Here is a 16,793-nt window from a genome sequence, read left to right on the forward strand (position 1 = left end):
CCGGACGCTCGCCATTGGCCCACATGGCCGCCCGTCCGTGGTGTGGGCGTGGTGTGGGCGGGGCTGCGGGCCCCGGCCGGGCCCTGTGAGGCGCGGCTCCAGGGTCGCCCGGTCGCCGGGCTCGGGGACCGTGTGCTGGAAGCAGGGACCCGCAGCGGCCTCGCGGGGCCGGGGCGGCGCGGCCGGGGTGCAGGTGGGTCTCGGAGTGGGAGGGGCCGCGGGAGGCCCTGGCGGGCGGCCTGTAGCCATCAGACGCGGGGGCGGGGTGCGGGGGTACCCTCACTCGGCTGACCTGGCCGGTCCGGGCCCTGGGGGCGCGGAAGGTCTTGCCCCTCCCCGCTGCGACGAAGGCTCTCGTGGCACGTTGGCGCGCTGTCCCGGGGGTCCGCGGCTGGGGCGCGGGCGCAGGACAGCTGGCCCGGCATCTGCGTCTGGGTGGGGTAGCGCCACAGTCCCCGCTCGGAGGCGGCCGTGCAGCGGGGTCTGGCGGTGCCCGCGCAGCGGGGCCGTGTGCCCGGCCGGCCCCGCGTGAGCCGCTTCCCATCCGCGACCCTGGGACCCTGAGGAGTCGGTGCCGGGCTCCCCGCGCGCCCCCACAGCACACGCTGGCCCCGCGCCGCAGGCCGCAGCCATGGACGCGGGCCGCACGGAGAACCTGTCGGTGGTGTACCAGAGCCAGGACTTCCTGGTGGTGAACAAGCACTGGGACCTGCGCATCGACAGCCGGATGTGGCGCGAGACGCCCACCCTGCAGAAGCAGCTGCGCCACCGCTTCCCCGAGCTCGCGGATCCTGACACCTGCTACGGGTTCAGGTACGCGGGGGCGGGCCCTGATGGCCCCCAGCCGCTGCTGCGGGAGGAAGCAGCCGCCCCCAGCCTAGCCAGCCTGACCCCCTGCCCCATGTCAGATTCTGCCACCAGCTGGACTTCTCCACCAGCGGGGCGCTCTGCGTGGCCCTGAACAAGGCGGCAGCCGGCCGCGCTTACAAGTGCTTCAAGGAGCGGCGAGTCACCAAGGCCTATCTGGCTCTGGTAAGGCCTGACTGGTCCCCCTGGGACGGGGATTCTGATCCTCAGCCTCTCCGGCAGGCCGTCAGGGCCAGGTGGGCTCCGCAGAGGTGGTGGGTAGCCCTGAGAGCAGCTCAAGTCTCTGCCCAGCAGGTGCGGGGACACGTGCAGGAGAACCAGATGACCATCAGCTACGCCATCGGCAGGAACAGCACCGAGGGTCGTGCTCACACCATGTGCATTGAGGGCACTCAGGGTACGCAGGGCAGGGCTGGTCACCCAGTGGGGGCCCTGAGTGAGCCGGGCTGGGGCGGGCTGGGGCTGGCTGGGGCTGGCTGGGATCTGCGCAGGTGCAGCCAGCCCTCACAGCTCCTCTTGCTTTCCACAGGCTGTGAGAACCCGAAACCGAGCCTGACAGAGCTGGAGGTCCTGGAGCACGGGCTGTATGCTGGCGCCCCTGTTTCCAAAGTGCTGTTGCGGCCCCTCACAGGTGTGTCCGGGGCCAAGGAAGGCAGCCACTTTGAGGCTGCTAATGGCGGGGCCCCCCTCCCCGCCACGTGCGCCAGCGTCTCTTCCCGAAGGGGACTGCGGGAAAGCGGTGGCGCAGGGGCACAGCAGCCTGCCTGGGGCCACTCCGCCATTTCCATTCCCCTCTACCCGCCCCCACCCCGTCCTGGGGCTTGCTGTCCTAGAAGGCCACAGGGGTTCTGTAGCGCACCTGGCATTGCCCTGACGGGCAGCCATCTGGAGGCTGACTCCTCTTCTGACTTCTGACGTTCTTATCTGTGACGGGAATCGGGGTCTGCCGTTTCTAGGGGTTTTATGGGGCTTGAAGAGGGCAACGGGGGATAGTGTTAGGGGTGATGTGAGTGGGTGAGGGACGGGCATGGCATGGCACCCCCACCCTACCAATCCCCTTGCCCCGCCTCCCCCCCAGGCCGGACACACCAGCTGCGTGTGCACTGCAGTGCCCTCAGCCATCCCGTCGTGGGGGACCTGACCTACGGGCAGGCGTTGGACCAAGAAGACCAGCCCTTCCGCATGATGCTGCACGCCTTTTATCTGCGTATCCCCACGCACACGGAGCGCGTGGAGGCCTGCACACCAGACCCCTTCGTGCCGGCCCTCGACGCCTGCTGGAGCCCCCACACCCTGGTGCAGTCTCTGGACCAGCTCGTCCAGGTCCTGAGGACTGCTCCCGACCCTGGTCCCACAGAAGGGAGCCCTGCGCCCTGCAGCACTCCCACGCCCCCCAGCAAGCCCCCCGAGACAGAGGCACAGCGGGCCTCCTGCCTGCAGTGGCTGTCGGAGTGGACTCTGGAGCCTGACAACTGAGAGCAGCAGGCTGGGCGGGAGTGGCAGGCTGGGCCCACGAGGGGGATGGGGGCTGCCGGGGAGAGCCCTGGGCCCATCCTGGGTAGGGGCTGTCCCTGTGTGCGGCCGCTGTGGGTGGAGCCTGAGGCCCCCACTGCGGAGACCAGACCCGGAGAGACGGGCAGGGCCAGCAGGGGGCGCCAGGCCGCCGGGAGTTTGGAGGTGGGCCCTCCCTGAGCACCTGCCCTCCTCTGGGAGGGGAAACCAAGGCCTGCCTTCCCGGCTCCCAAGCTTTGCTTCTCCGGGTTTGTTTTATGGATCTGCCCAGGGTCGCTGTCTCAGAGACAGAGCCCACGGTCAGGCCTCGCCTCCTCCTGGCCCTGGGCCTCTGAGCACCCTGCTCCGCAGCGCGCTCCTCAGACCTCCTGTGTCGGTCGGCCGCTCCCGGCTGGGTCCTCCCTACCTGCGGCCCGGATTCACCTGCCCAGCCAGTGCTGCCTCGTGCCTTTGCTCTTACCAGACTCTGCTTGTGGGCCCCCGCCTCCCCATCCACGCGGCACCTGGGGGAGGGTCTGAGCCGCGCCCCTGGGTCCTCTCCCAGGCCCTCAGGCTTCAGCTGGGAGCAGGGGTGGCTAGCACCCATCTTTTCCATCCCGAATGTCCTGTCCGTGTCAGCCTAGTTGTAGCTGAGCTACAGGGCTTCAGAATAAATACTCAGTGACTGACCTCATGAGTAACCGTGAATCCATCCGATGGGGAGGTTTTGGGGGCCCCAGACCCTTGCTCTCTTTCCTGCACTGGGCGGGTGTCTGCCCTAGGCCTCTCAGCAGGAGCCGGGATGGACCTTGTGGTCCTGGCTGGCGTGTCCGTCCCCTGCCGTGCAGTGAGCACGTGCAGCCGGTGCGGACGCTGGGCTCTGGGTGGAGGATGGAAGCTGGTCAGCCTCGTTCCCAGAGATCCCAGCTCTCTAAGCCAAAAGCAGTGGAGCGCCCATCTTCTCACCAGGGTCCCTCCTTAGAGCTGTTGTCCCCACATCCCCTTAGGCTCCTCCACCATGAGAACACCAGCTACCCTGCAGGGTGGGCACTCCTGGCTGGGGGTGGCCCTGGGAGAGAGTAGAGGGACGTGTGGCCAGCTGGGGACATGGGTCTGGACACCTTGGCCTGGTGGCGCCCACAGGCTGGGCCTACAGAGCAAACCCCAGGGAAGTTGGAGGGCTGGACAGACTGGTGGCCCCAAGGTAGGGAGGCAGGACAGGAAGGTGCATAGGGGTAGGTCCCTCCGGGGAATGTGTGTCGCCCCTCCCCCAGCCCTGTTGCTCCCCCTGAAATGCCTGCTTAGACCCTTGAGCCCCCCAGGACCCAGAGAGCCACCCACAGGCCGGACCCAGCTCTTGCTTCCTGCAATCAGCTGTCTCCCAGTGCCTTGGGGCCCTCGAGGCTGAGACTGTGGAGCCCAGACAGACATGGGGCACACACAGGCCTGTCTGTCCCCCAAATACACCCTAGCTGTGAGCGGGCAAGGTTTGGAAGGTGTGGGAGTTGAGCAGGGTCTCCTGGACAAGGACAGCAAGGCGAGTTTCCTCAGGCAAGCGTGGCCAGACAGACGGACGCTGCAGGTGGCAGCATGGGGCTGACCCGTGACAGGCAAGCTCTGGGGGGCAGGTGTCCTGGTGGGGCACCATCCAGGACCACGTACAGCTCTACCTGGTGCGGCTGGACTTCCATGGGGGTGGTCCAGGGCTGGGGAGCCGTCCTCAGCTGTGGGTCAGCGTGTCTGCCGGGTCAGCATGTCTGCTGGGCTGTGGGCCACGTGCAGCCCTACTTGGGGTGCTGGTGGCTAAACCAGGGTCCCGGGGCTCCAGGCTCGGTGCCTCCAGTTGTGCGCCTCCCAGGAGATGAGAAGAGTCAGGACTCAGTGCCCTGCCCCTGGCCCCGCCCAGCCCCTGGCCCTGCCTGGCCTAGCCGGGCACCTCCCACAAGACGTCAGAGCCCCCCCCCCCCCCCCCCCCGCACCCGCCGCTGGTGGAGCTGCCCCCATCCTGGGCCCCAGGGCATGTGCGGTACAGCTCTTTGCCGCTGAGGCCACATGCCTGGAGCCTGCACCCCTCTTAGTCCCTGGCAAACACCAGTAGGGACACGCATGCTCACAGAGCAGATACCGGGACACGCAGCACGGAACCCAGGTACCACGCTGGATCCGCGTGTGACTGGCATCCCGCAGGGAACACGTGCATCGGGCATGCACATAGTTGGTGCTCCCAGATGCACACGCGTGTGCACGAAACCACCAGCACTCACGACAGATGCAGACACGCATGCGTACGAAGGCACATCCGATCCTCGGGGCACAGACCCATCCCTGGGGGGAAGGGGTGTGCGCTGGGCAGCTGCCAACCGTGAGCTCAGCCTCCCGCTCCCCCAGGGCTGGAGAGCAGGTGTCTGCTGGGCTCAGGGCCCCCAGGGGTGGGCACGACAGCCTCACCTGACACCTGGACCCTCCCCTGCAGGCGTCGCTGCAGGAGCAGGCGGCCAGGCAGGCAGGGTGTCAGTGAGCCATGGAGGTGAGCAGGAAGCCCGGTGCCCCCACCCTGCACGGACGCGGTGGCCCGGTACTCAGCCGCAGGGGCTGACACACTCAGCGGACTGGGGTCTTCAGGAGCACCTGGCACCTGGCCTACATCCCCACCCCCCCTCCATCAGACAGCCACTGCGGGGCACAGGAGAAGCCTCCCTCCACAGCAGATGGTCTCCATGCTCCGGTGAGAAGCGAGGGCTGGGGCAGGGCCACTACCACCTGGACCCACAGGGCAGTCTCGGTGTGAACCTGGGTGGGGGGCTTCCATTCTGTCCCCTGCAGAGGACAGTAACTATCCTGGGCCATGCAGAGTCTAGAGCCCCTCAGGCATCCTGACACCACCTCACAGTTCGGGCCTCCAGCTGGAGACTGTACAGGGCCGCCTTCGGGGCTGTGGTGTGGGCTGTGGCCGGAGGCCAGGTCTGCCTGGGCGTGTGAGGCCCTGAGAGGGGAAGAGGACTTTCCAGGCCACCCAGGAATGGCGACAGGTTGGAGAGCCCCCAGGCCTCCACCCGCAGCTGCCTGCAGGGACTTACTGGGACCACCGCCCCTCCCCAGTAGCTGTCAAGAGATCTGTTTACTGGAGACACCGAAGCTACCGGTCCCAGGGGCCCTGACCTGTGATAAGAAAGGCCCCAGCGTTTGGCCCGGCCCCTCCTCTTGCCACTCCCTTTAGTTCCAAAGAGGCATTGTTTGTGGGGTTTGTGCCCCTCCCCAAAGACAAGAGACGGGGCTGCAGGGAGCCCTTCCTCTATGACCCTGGACGGCACCTCCCTCTCTGTGCCCTGTGCCAGAGAGGGCAGGGGACGGTGATGGGTGGGCCTCACCTCCTGTCTCCTCTCCAGCTTGTCCTGTACTCACCGCCTGTGACCCCACACCTTTCTGCCAGGACGAGCAGTGCACACCGCACGGCCATGGGTCCCCGAGCAGGTGAGGAGGCCCTCACCAAGGGGCATCTCAGACCCTCGGGGGGTAGGTCCCACGGCCAGGCTCCCTGGAGGTATCAGGGCCATCTGTGATCCTAGGCCTCTCCCAGGACCCATGGAGCCCCGGGCCGACCCTTGAAGGACGCCCCCAGCAGGCGGCGCCCAGCTATGCTGGGGGGCCGGCCGCTGCTCACGGCCCATTTTGTTCCAGGTGGTCAGGTGATCCCAGGCCTCGCCCTCCTCGTGTGGCTCACAGCCCACTGCTCTTGTCCCCAGGCCCAGAGCTCCTCCCAGGGAGGGCTGGAGGCCAGCGGGGATGACCTGTGGGGCAGGTGAGTGCCAGGTCACACTTCTGCGGCTGATCCTCTGGTGGGGGGGGGGTTTCCACCCCCGACAGCCTGGGCACAGCTGAGGCAGGGCCCCCATCACTCACTGACCTCACCCCGAGATGGCCCGGAGCTTCCAGAGTCCTGCATCAGACTTACCCACGTGGCCAGGAGTGGGTCCCCAGGCATCGCGCTGGACGGGGCTCCGAGCCCCTCCTGGCTTGTGCTGCTCTCCGGCCCGGTGGGCGGTTACTTCTTGTGCCGAGTCCTCTCCAGTTTCTTCCTCTGCCCCAAGACTAGGTGGCTCTCCCAGGTCCCAGAGACTCAATCATTCCCAGCCATTGTCCTGGGGCCTCGAGTGTGGGCTCAGCTGCGCTTCGCTTCCCTGGAGGGTTAGAGATCACTGATGAGACATCGAGGGATGGATTGATCTGGGTACTGATGAGGCAGAGTCAGAGGCCCAGGCTGACGTCCCAGAGGACGCCCTCCCCACACACAGACTCTGTTAGATAGATGCACACCAAGAGCAGCACTGAGCCAGAGGCCAGGCCCGCTGCGGTGCCCCAGCTGGTGCTCAGGCCCCATCTCCTCCATGCACTTAGCCATCGCAGGGACAGTGGGGCCCGCCCGAGCTCAGAGCCTGCCAGGACCCCAGAGTCCAGGCCAAGGCCACATCCAAGCCCTGCTCACAGCTGGGAGCCTGGTGCCTGCTGGGTGAGCACGGAATGAAACTGTGGTCCTGCATGTGCCCGGGGGCCATGGGCCACGCTTCCCGTGTCTCACTCCCTCAGAGCTGGCGGTGCTGACCTCGATGCCGCCCCTCACCACCTGTCCTCTTTCTGCCCAGTGCCAATACCTCCCTCCTGCATGCCTTCTGGTGCCAGCCGGCCAGCCAGCTGTCCCGGGACCAGCTTTCCACTCTCATCCAGGGGATGGCGACCCAGCAGGTCCCCCTCAGGGCCTGGCAGGTAAATGGCTGTGGCTGGTGGGAGTGGGCCAGGGTGGTGAGGGAAAGGGCCCACTTGCCGGAGACAGGAGGGTAGGAAGGGCGTGCCCAGCAAAGGACACGGGTCAGTGGGGGCCCACGGGACTGGGATGGGGCACGAGACCTGGCCAGCCTCCCGGGCACTTGAGACACGGCTGCTGGGTAGACTCTGACATGGCAGGAAGTGTGGCCATCAGAGGTTGGTTTTTCCCTCCCTTGGGTGACTCTATGGTGCTGCCCACTTGGGACCATTTCCAGGACTTCTCAGCCCGTTACCTGCTGTCAGGTAGTCAGGTAGTCAGCTGTTAGAAGTCAGACCCCCTGACTTCTATTCTTGGCTTGGGCGAGGGCTTGTCCAGCAGGCCTGCGCTGGCCGCTTCCTGCCTCCAGTGGCACACGGTACCCACACTGGGACAGGTCCTCTGGAGCCCTGTGGGGATCTTCCAGCCTCCTGGCCTCACCCATGTGGTCTGAGCCCACCTCGACCTGCCCCTGAGTTTAAAGAAACAAAAGGAAGAAAAGCTACTATTTTGCCCCGTTATAAAATTAGTATGAAATTAGCAATACATCTGAAAACCCCAAATTAAGTCCAATGAGACAAAAAGTCTAGGCAAGAGGTAGCACTGGGGTAAATTACTGAGCCATGGAGAGCCGTGGGGGGTGGGGGGGCTTTCAGGCTGGCCCTGATGCCTCCTGAGAAGGGCAGACCACAGGGCATCCAGGGACAGAGCCCAGGCAGACAGGGAGGGCCCCACGCCAAAGGAGAGGTTAAGACAGCAGAAAGATAGGGGCTGTGGGCCCCGGTCTGGCCAAGCCCGCGACATGCCATTGCCTTGCCCAGCTCAGCTGCCTGGCCAACCTGGCCACTTGGCACGGCCTCCAGGACGACTTCGAGCTCCACCCCCCCAACCTGCTGCTCTTCTACAAGTGAGTGCTGTCCCCCAGCCCCCAGCGTCCCAGTGCAACAGGCTGAGAGTGCCTCCTTCGGAGTCCCAGGGCCCCCAGCTCCCCAGGGACATCTGGGCCACCCCAGAGGTCCTCGGGTGGCCCCCACCATCCCAACAGCCCCCCAACCCGCCCACAGCCTGACGCAGGTAAGGGAAGCCACTTGCCGGGCCTTCATCCGCCGCGCCGCCCAGGGGGACACGGAGATGCTCGCCAACCTGCCAGAGCAGAGGTTCGCCCTGCAGCGCACGGCCTTGGCCTGCCTGGTAGGCGTGACAGGCAGGCTGGGACGGGACAGGGGGAGGGTGGACAGGCACAGGGCCGGCTCATGCTGACCCGCTGTGTGTCAGGGAGCACCCCGCCGACGGCTCAGTGCCTTGGACCTGCTGCTCCTTGGAGCCCTGGTGTGTGACATGCACGCGTCCCGCATCGAGACCGCAGACCCGCATGTGCTGGAGAACCTGCAGCGCTGCCACCGGCTGACGGCCCCCCAGCAAGCTGCCCTCAACGCGCTGCTGGCTGGTGGCAAGACCGTGCTGGGGTAGGGCCGGGTCCGGTGCCTCCACCCAGGCCGCCCCTCCTCGAGACGATCTGGAGACCCCTAATGTCTACCATCCTGCTGACCTTTCACCTGTCCCCCTGACCCTGCACAGCCTCAGGGTCCCACCACCCTCTAGACCCTCCAGTTCCCCTGCCCCCAAGCCTGGAGTGGGAGGTGTCCCCAGTAGGCAGGCCCTGCAAACTGGGTGCTCACAGAGGGGCTGGCCGCCTCCGGGGGCCCGGGCTCTGCTCCTGACACCAACCTGGTGCTCCCTTACCACATACCAGGCCTCCCGGTTCCTGGAACCTGGAGGGGCTGCAGGCCCTGGGAGCCCTGGCCAGCTACATCAGCTCCAGCCTGTGGGTACAGGTGCAGGAGGTAGGACCCTCTGCAGTGGGCTGGGGGGGGCGGGGAGGAGTGTCAAGGTGGCTGTGCACAAGGACAAGGGCATCCAGCCGACCTTCTGCCAGCCTGTCCAGTGTCCCCAGTCCCTCCCTGCCCCAGGGTTTCCGTCTGTGGGACGGGACGAGGAACCAGGCAGCGCCTGGCAGCCCCTCCCCGGGCATGGAGTCTCTATGCCCGCCTGGCCAGGCCATGGGCCTGGCCTTCTTCAGCAGCATGGTGGCCACGTACCGAGCTGGGCGGCTCAGCCAGGGTGATGCCAGCCGCTTCGTCACGGGCTTTCTCAAGGCCAAGGCCGTGTCAGTGTCCTCTCGACCCAAGCGGGGCACAGGTCAGTGTGGCCACCAGGGCCAGGGAATGCTGTCCCTCCCCTGCCCTGGACTCCTAACCCTGGGGGATGGGCACTCAAAAGACCGTCCCACCTGCTACTGGACCTCCTGGGCATGCCCAGGGGTCTGCATCCAGCCTGGGGTGGGTCAAGGTCAGGGTCAAGGTCAGGGTTGACTCTCTGGTCTGAGCCAGGTCTCAGCTAGAGGTCAAGCTCAGGAAGGAGTCAAGGGCAGGCTGAGGTTAGGAGTGAGGCCAGGCCCAAAGTCAGCAAAGGTCAGCTCAAAACCCCCACCCCTCCCCCAGACGCAAGGAGACCCTGCGTCCACGGGGACATCACGGCGGCCACGCTCCTCGACAACCTCTTCCTGGTGCGCTACGACTGCGTGCAGCTCGAGTCCTGCCTGGGGAGCCGCGTGCTCCAGGCCAACCTGGACCCACTCCTGCAGCACCCGCTCCCAGCAGAGTGCCAGCGCGTCGTCAAGGCCAAGCTGGCTCGGGTGCGCTGGAGACCGGCTGCGGGGGGCGGCAGGCAGGCGCCCAGCCCGGCCTGACCCTCCTGCCCACACAGGTATACCCGCACGGCATCCCCGAGGAGCAGCTACGACTCATCACCTCGCTGGTCTACCTCTACTCCCGCTCGGAGATCAGCCAGTGGAACATCACGTCCAGGGACACGGTCGTGGCCCTGCTGGCCTCGGACGTGGCCCTGGAGAACCAGACCGAGGTGAGGGCAGTGCAGGGGGCAGTGGGGGCGCACCGCCCCTGGCCCCGCTGACCCGGGCCCTGCCTGCAGGCTGTCCTACAGAAATACCTGGACCACAACGGCACCATCACCAGCGCCCTGCTCATGGCCATCGGGGGCTCCCGTCTCTGCTGGATGAGTGCCCGGCAGATCCAGGCCATCAGGCCAGTGGAGTTCCGGTGAGCCAGCCCGGGATGCGCCCACCATCGGCTCAGCCGAGGAGGGAGGGGCTCGGCCTGAGGTGTGGTAGGTTCCCAGGGCTGCACAACCAGGTACCACAATCTGAGCGGTTTAAAACAAGAGAAATTCTCCCGTGCTCTAGACACCAGGAACCTGAAATGCAGGGGTCCTAGGGCCGGCTCCCTCTGAAACCTGCAGGGGAGGTGCATCCTGCGTGGGGTGCCACCAGAACTCCTCGGCCTTGCCCGGGCCGGGGGACGCACGCCCCAGCCTCGGCCTCCACGGCCACACGGCCTTCCCCTCGGCACCTGGGTGCAGAGTCCCTTCCCCGCTCCAGTCCTTGGACTCGGGGCCGCGCTACTTCACTGCGATGTCGACTTCATCATAAAATCTACAGATAGGAGAGGCTCTGTTGAGTTTTCGGGCAGGTGTGAGTTTTGGGGGTACCCTGTTCCGCATGGTACGGAGGGCAAGAGGAAAGCTGTGGTAGGGACAGGCCAGGAGCACGAGGGGCGCCCAGCCCGCCCACCAGCCTCCCCCTCCCCCAGGCGGGCCGGGGCCCTGGATATCTCCTCCTGCCCGCAGAGCCGGAAGGACGCGCTCTACACCAAAGCCCGCGAGGCCTTTGGCAGTGCCAGGAACACAGCTAGCTACTACCGCTTCATGCGCCCCTACCTAGGTGAGACCCTCCCCTGTGTGCAGGCCCCCCTGTCCCAGAGGCCCCCTGCCCTGTCCTCTGACCACTGCCTGCCCCCAGGAGGGGCCCCCGTGGAGGAGCTGCGGCACCTGGCCCAGGCCAACGTCTCCATGGATATCGACACCTTCACCAACCTGAACCCGCGAGTGCTGCAGGTGGGCCCCCGGGGAGGCCTGTCTGAGGCATGGGGCGGGGCTGCCAAACCAGGGGAGGCCGCTGTCACAGTCTGCAGGCCCCAAGTACCCCAAAGTCAAAGGTGTGCGGTGAACCCCAGGTCACTTCTGCCAAGCCTCACCCCTGGGCTCGCTCCTCAGTTAAGTACTGCCCTGCCGGGTTCTGCCCCCAAGCCGGCTGCTGAGGGACCCTCCGGCCCTGCCCCCACAGCCACCCCTCCCTCCACAGAGCCTGAGTGTAGGCAACGTGACGACCCTGCTGGGCCAGAATGTGGGGGACCTGCAGAAGGCCCGCAGCCATCCCACCATCAGCTCCTGGCTCCGCAGCCTGAACACCTCGGCCCTAGGAGAGCTGGGCCTGGACACAGACGCTGCCAGCCCCACCGGCCCAGCCCGCTCCACCACCGGAACCCCGGACACCACACCCTGGGCGTCCCATCTAGCCCCCACCGCGGGCCAGCTGGGGAACAACGGCCCCACCTCCGGTATGCCCCAGACCCAGCCTCCCCATCGTGGGCTCCGCTGTCTCTGCCTGGCCCCGTCTGCCCAGGGCCTCTGCAGACCCCTGACGGCTCCCAGTTCCGCATCTCACACCCAACCTCCTACTCTGTTGGCCAACTCTCCTCCCTTTGCCTCCTTGGGGGACATCTGGGTGACCCTGGCTTCAGTCCTCACTGGCTGCTGAGTTACTGAAGGACCAAGTCCCCTCCTCCAACACCTGCTGAGCACCAGAAAGTGGGGGTGGGAGAAGCTTTAAGATGCCTTTCAGGGCCCGGAGCAGCAGCCTCGGTGCAGTCCCCACTGGCCTTCCCGCCCGCAGAAGCGCACAGGGAGGGCGGCCCAGGCCTGGAGGCTCCCAGCGGGGCCTGATGGGTGCTCATCCACGTCCCACCTACAGGCAGCGCACCAGCCCACCTGCGATATTGGCCACTCACTGCAGCCCTGCCCTCAGGCCTCCTGTGGCTGCTGTACTGGGGCATCCCGGGGCCGAGCCAGGACTGCTCCCGGGGCACCTGCACCAAGGCCTCCAAAGACAGCGCTGGCCCAGCGCCACATGCAGAGAAATTGGGGCTGGTAGGTGGAGCTAGACACCTGCTCAGGCCCCCGCCCAGGCTCCAGGGCCAGAGGACCTGGCCATGTCCCACCTCCTAGGGGCCTGCAGGGCTGGTCTCCACTCATACCCAGCTCCCAGGACATGGAGCTGGAATGATGACCTGGGCCCATGCCGTGGCCAGCCCCATACAGGTGGCAGAGATGCTGCCCCAGTCCTCTGGCCTCCTCCAGGATGAAGAACTGGTACGGGGGAGGGGGCCTTGCTGACTGATTTGAATAAAAGACAAGGTGATAATCCTGCCTGCATCCCTTTGCTCTGAGCCCAAGGAGGGACAGAGACCCTCCTAGCAGGGAATAGGACTTCCGTCTGCATCTCCTGGCCTCTGTCCCCAGAAGCCAGCCTGAGTGTTGGCCTGGCCTTGGAGGGAAGGCCCTGGGAATGGGAACAGTGGTAGGAGGGCCCTGAGGGCCAGTCCCCTCCCCATCGCCAAGTGCAAACAGGAGGAACTCCAACTCAGGGACCCCAGCTACCACACCCCGGGGTCAGGCCTTCCCTCCCGGTCCTCAGAACACCACAGGCCATCTCTGCAGGGAAGGACAGGGGCCTTTTATTGAACTCCAGTCCCCTTGGGGTGGACCAGGCAGGGTGGACCAGGCAGGCCGCCACGGCGGGGGCGATGTTCCGCATCCAGGACGGTGGCCTCACTTGGGGATCAGAGCCAGGAGCAGAGTGGGGATCGCAGTGAGCATTGTTCCGGGTCCCACAAGGCGGGCGCCCCCCGAGAGGGCCTCTGCAGAGAGAGTGACTAAGGCGCCCTGCATGGCTCCGCCCCAGCCCCACCCAGCAGAGCGCCCCAGCCCACCTCGGAGCCTGAGGTCCATGACCAGGTAGCCATTGGGGAGGCCACCGTGCAGCCCCAAGCCCAGACTGTCCAGGTCATCCTGCCGCTGCCGGACGATCCAGTCCCGCACAGGGCTCTTCTCCTGCTCCGCCTTCAGGCCCACCAGGTTTGGACCCAGAAGGTTTTGCACCTCGGCAACGGTCAGCGGCTGCCAGAGTCCCCAGGGGGCCGTCAGAGTCGCCCGGCCTCTTCCCCAGAAGCTGCCAGCCTCTGCTATGTCCAGACCTCCCGGTGCTTCCCGGGCTTGAATATCCTGCCTGGCCCCTCCAGACTTCCGAGCTGAGCCCAGCGCTCTGGCGGCCGTGGCCCCGCCCCACCCCCACCTTGGCCCCGCCTCCGGCCCCGGCCCCGCCCCCCGCCGTACCAGCACGGCCTCCGTCCGCAGCTTCTGGAATGTGGCCACGTCCATGTTCACCTTCTGACTGCTGAGAGCCCGCAAGTCCTCTGTGGGGGCCCCACCTGCTCGCGGGGAGTGGGGCCCCAAGCGTGAGACCTCACAACAGCCCCCAGTCTTATCCTCCAACCCTAAGGAATTCCTAGGCCCAAGGTTCCCCTGGGCTGGTGCAGAGGCTGGAGGGGGCTGGGACTCACAGGGCCTCAACCGACACATGCGTGTGAGGGCAGGGCCCATGGTGACCACCAGTCACACCAACAGCAGCAGCCTCGTGAGGCAAGACCCTGGCAGCACCTGTGGGGGCAGCCTGGGCCCTCTCGCCCCCCAGGGGCTCTCCCTGGCTCACCCAGGTAGGGCTTGATCTTCGAGAAGTACTCAGGCCCGCTCACGGTCTGGAAGGCGGTGCGGGCCCGGGGATAGAGGACGGCCATCTGCGGAGGGCGGCACGCATCCAGGTCCTGGGGCCCGGCTGCCCTGGGGAGGCAGCATGGGGCCCGGCGGTGAGCCGGGAGCGCATGCCCACCCCGCCCAGCAGGCCCCTGGGACTCACCGAAGGACGCTATGCTGCACGGAGCGCAGCTGCTCCGGACTGAGGAAACACAGGTATGCGGGGCTGAAGGTGGCCAGCACGTCCAGGGTGGCCTGGTCCAGCTCACCCCCGCCCGCCACATAGCGGGCGATCAGGGCAGCCACCTGCGGAAGGAGGCCACGGAGGCGTCTTGCGGCTGGGAGAAAGGCGTCCCCTGGGGGCCTGCACACCATCACCCCACCTGCTCCCTCCGGGGCGGCTGTCGCCCTACCTGAGCGTCCCTCTTCTGCCCTTTGCTGACTTGAAGAAGAGATTTCACGGTTTCCAACGACGTCACGTTCCACTTGCGGATGTCCGCGGGGCTGAGCTCGAGGAAGAAGTAGCTCAGGTTCTGGGTCAGGGACTCGGGATAGCCCTGTGGGTAGAACTACCCAGGGCGGCGGCTGTGAGGGCCACAGCCATGCCCTGGCTGCCCGGGAAAGTGCGGCATGGTGGGCAGGCCTGAGCTACCTCGTCCAGCTTGCGCTTAAAAATGTCCAGCTGCTGGTAGGTGAAGGGCACCATGTTCACGCGGTCCATCTGAGCGGCCAGCAGGGCTCCATCCACACAGGCCTCCAGCTCCCACTCCTCGTAGAAGACAAGGTTTTCATCGATCACGTGGGCCTTCCGCGCGGGCGGGCAGACCTTGCCTGCAGGAGCCGGCCGGAGATTGGGGGCTGGACTTCTCCAGTCAACCTCCTCCTCCCAAACCTTGCCGAGACCCTGGGGAACGCAGGACCCCCTCCAGGCCTCAGTTTACACATCGGCAAAATGGGTCCATTCTGTCCACTCTCCAAGCAAGCCGTGCAGCCAGGAAGGGCCCCAGATGTGTGGGCAGGTGTGACCCCACTACGCTACCCCCAGCCCCACATCTCCCAACAGCCAGCAGGCAGGGTGTCCCGCTTACTGTCTGTGTCCCGCAGGTCCCGCGAGAGGACAACAGATAGCTCAGGTCGCCACCAGGACAAGACCCGGGAGGTACCCTGCAGCCATGGGGTCATGACACCCTGAGGACAGAGCAGGGTTGCAGCTCAGCCGTGCTGGCTCAGGGTTCGAGGACCCCCCCCTCACCCGGGGCCAGACACCTCCTTCCCTTTTCCCGGAGGGACCTTACCAGTCTCGAGTCTGCAGCCTGGGCCCTGGAAGGTAACGCCCACCCTGCAGGGGAGGGGGCACAAGGCTTGGGGGGTGGCGGGGGACTCCTGGGTGTGCCCCACCCTGGGTAGGAAGGAGGCAAAGCTGGCCCCCCCAGACTTGGCACCCCATGATGTCACAGCCTACCCCACCCCAGGGAGCCCAGGCCTCCTACATCCTCCTCCTAAGACCTCCCTGCTCAGGGCAATCAGATACCCAGGTCACGGACACTGTCCCTTTGGCCTGAGCCCCCCTCACTCCCCCACAGCTCAGCTTCCAGTGCTGCACAGTAGGGAGGAACACAGCCACCTCTGGGAGCAGAGACACGGCTGACAGCCTACCTGAGACTCGGGGCACCTGCCCAGATTTGTGGTACATGCCAGGACTTGGGGCACCTGCCCAGATTTGGAACAATAGCCTGCTGGGGGTGGGGTGGGCACACGGGCACTGCCGGCCTCCAGGGAGGAGGCGTGGGGCAGGCAGAGCCTTAAGGCCCCTTGGGTGCTGTCTGATGCTCTCTGGCCCCCAACACTTCACCGCAGCCCACCCGTGTTCCTCACCGAGGCTGAGAAGCAGGAGCAGGAGGCTGCCGCCGGCAGAGGTGCCCCAGGACCCCCAGGCAGGCTGGGTGGTTCGCATGGCCGTAGTCTGTGGAGAAGAGCCAATCTGATATCCTCACCTCTTGGACAGGGCGCCCACCCTGCCCCCCGCCCCCACTTGCCCTGGGCCAGTGCAGGGCCTTATGGGGCTAGAGGGGTGTCAGATTCCCCGGTGGAACCTTCTCGGGCCCCTGCGGCGGCGTCTGTGGGGCCTCCAGCCCGGCTCTCAAGCCCAGCCAATCCACCTGGCCCCCCCTGCCGCCTCCGGGAAACTGGCCCCTCCTGCCCGGGTGTTGAGTCTGAGTCAGCCAGGCCCCCAGCGGTGAGAGCCCAGGAGGGCCGCGGGTGGCTGGTGTCTGTCCCCTCTGCCCACAGGGCAGGGCGCGGAGGGAGAGTTTAGTGCAAGAAGGCAGGGCCACTTCTGGTTCAGGCTGGCCTCAGTTTCCCCATTCACACCAGGGCTGGGGACAGGCCTGAGTGACCCCTCCCCACTCCCTGGGGCATGGCCGTTCTCTCCTCCCCATCCTGTCCCTCCCATGGCCCAGGTGGACAAGGCTGGTGGGGCCCCCTGCATTCCTGGTTTCCCTCCTGACGTCCCTCCCAAAACAGAGGCCGCAGTGGGTGGGACGCCCCTTCCTATGGGTCAGTCCCTTGAGTGGGGCAGTGGGTGGAAAGGCATTCCGGGAAGACCCTCCCACCGTGCGTTTCTGGAGTGGAGTTTAGGAGGCCTCGCTGGCTGCTGGGGGGGGGGGGGGCGGTCAGAGGGGGCCGCTCTCCAGGGAGTATGGTCCCCGGGGGAGGGCGGGGGCCTGCAGGAGACCTCAGCAGCCCTGCACTCACCCCTACCAGGGAGGCCCAGACAGGGAGGCTGCCCTGGCTGGGTAGAGCGGAGACATCCCCTCCCTGCATGCCTCCTCCCAAGCCTGTGTCAGCTCCGCCTGGCTCAGAAAGCGGGGAGGCAGCTCCTTTCAGTTGGACAGAGAGCCTAGCCCTCAGG

At 66.4% G+C, this 16,793-nt stretch overlaps 3 protein-coding genes across 6 annotated transcripts; 2 read left to right on the forward strand and 1 right to left on the reverse strand.

Moving 5' to 3' along the window:
* Positions 1-43: 43 nt before the first annotated feature.
* Positions 44-3,048, forward strand: LOC111156203 (RNA pseudouridylate synthase domain containing 1). 4 transcript variants are annotated; one of them, XM_022516938.1, is made up of 6 exons: positions 54-193; positions 623-813; positions 909-1,032; positions 1,162-1,264; positions 1,397-1,498; positions 1,946-3,048. In XM_022516938.1, exons 2-6 carry the CDS (start codon positions 632-634, stop codon positions 2,341-2,343), a joined length of 909 nt encoding a protein of 302 aa, XP_022372646.1. In that variant the 5' UTR covers positions 54-193; positions 623-631; the 3' UTR covers positions 2,344-3,048. The 4 variants fall into 4 exon arrangements, with proteins under 4 accessions (XP_022372648.1, XP_022372647.1, XP_022372645.1 ...); XM_022516939.1 differs by having other exon boundaries at positions 51-813; positions 1,162-1,273; XM_022516937.1 differs by having other exon boundaries at positions 52-813; positions 1,159-1,264.
* Positions 3,049-5,711: 2,663 nt separating this feature from the next.
* LOC111156194 (mesothelin-like protein) lies at positions 5,712-12,298 on the forward strand. Its single transcript, XM_022516923.1, has 14 exons — positions 5,712-5,829; positions 6,037-6,157; positions 6,999-7,119; positions 7,978-8,063; positions 8,221-8,347; positions 8,432-8,622; positions 8,910-9,000; positions 9,214-9,355; positions 9,658-9,851; positions 9,923-10,078; positions 10,148-10,275; positions 10,825-11,128; positions 11,376-11,631; positions 12,045-12,298. Exons 1-14 carry the CDS (start codon positions 5,712-5,714, stop codon positions 12,296-12,298), a joined length of 2,289 nt encoding a protein of 762 aa, XP_022372631.1.
* Positions 12,299-12,901: 603 nt separating this feature from the next.
* LOC111156199 (mesothelin-like) lies at positions 12,902-16,334 on the reverse strand. Its single transcript, XM_022516930.1, is given in 12 exon segments — positions 12,902-12,990; positions 13,063-13,249; positions 13,466-13,560; positions 13,842-13,969; positions 14,046-14,188; positions 14,296-14,451; positions 14,535-14,756; positions 14,758-14,786; positions 14,971-15,070; positions 15,178-15,221; positions 15,758-15,845; positions 16,233-16,334. Coding segments are annotated over 12 exon segments (1,383 nt in total).
* Between the last annotated feature and the right edge of the window lie 459 nt (positions 16,335-16,793).

Source organism: Enhydra lutris, unplaced genomic scaffold, assembly GCF_002288905.1.
Source record: "Enhydra lutris kenyoni isolate GAN:26980312 unplaced genomic scaffold, ASM228890v2 scaffoldscaffold45, whole genome shotgun sequence".
Classification (NCBI taxonomy): Eukaryota; Metazoa; Chordata; class Mammalia; order Carnivora; family Mustelidae; genus Enhydra; species Enhydra lutris.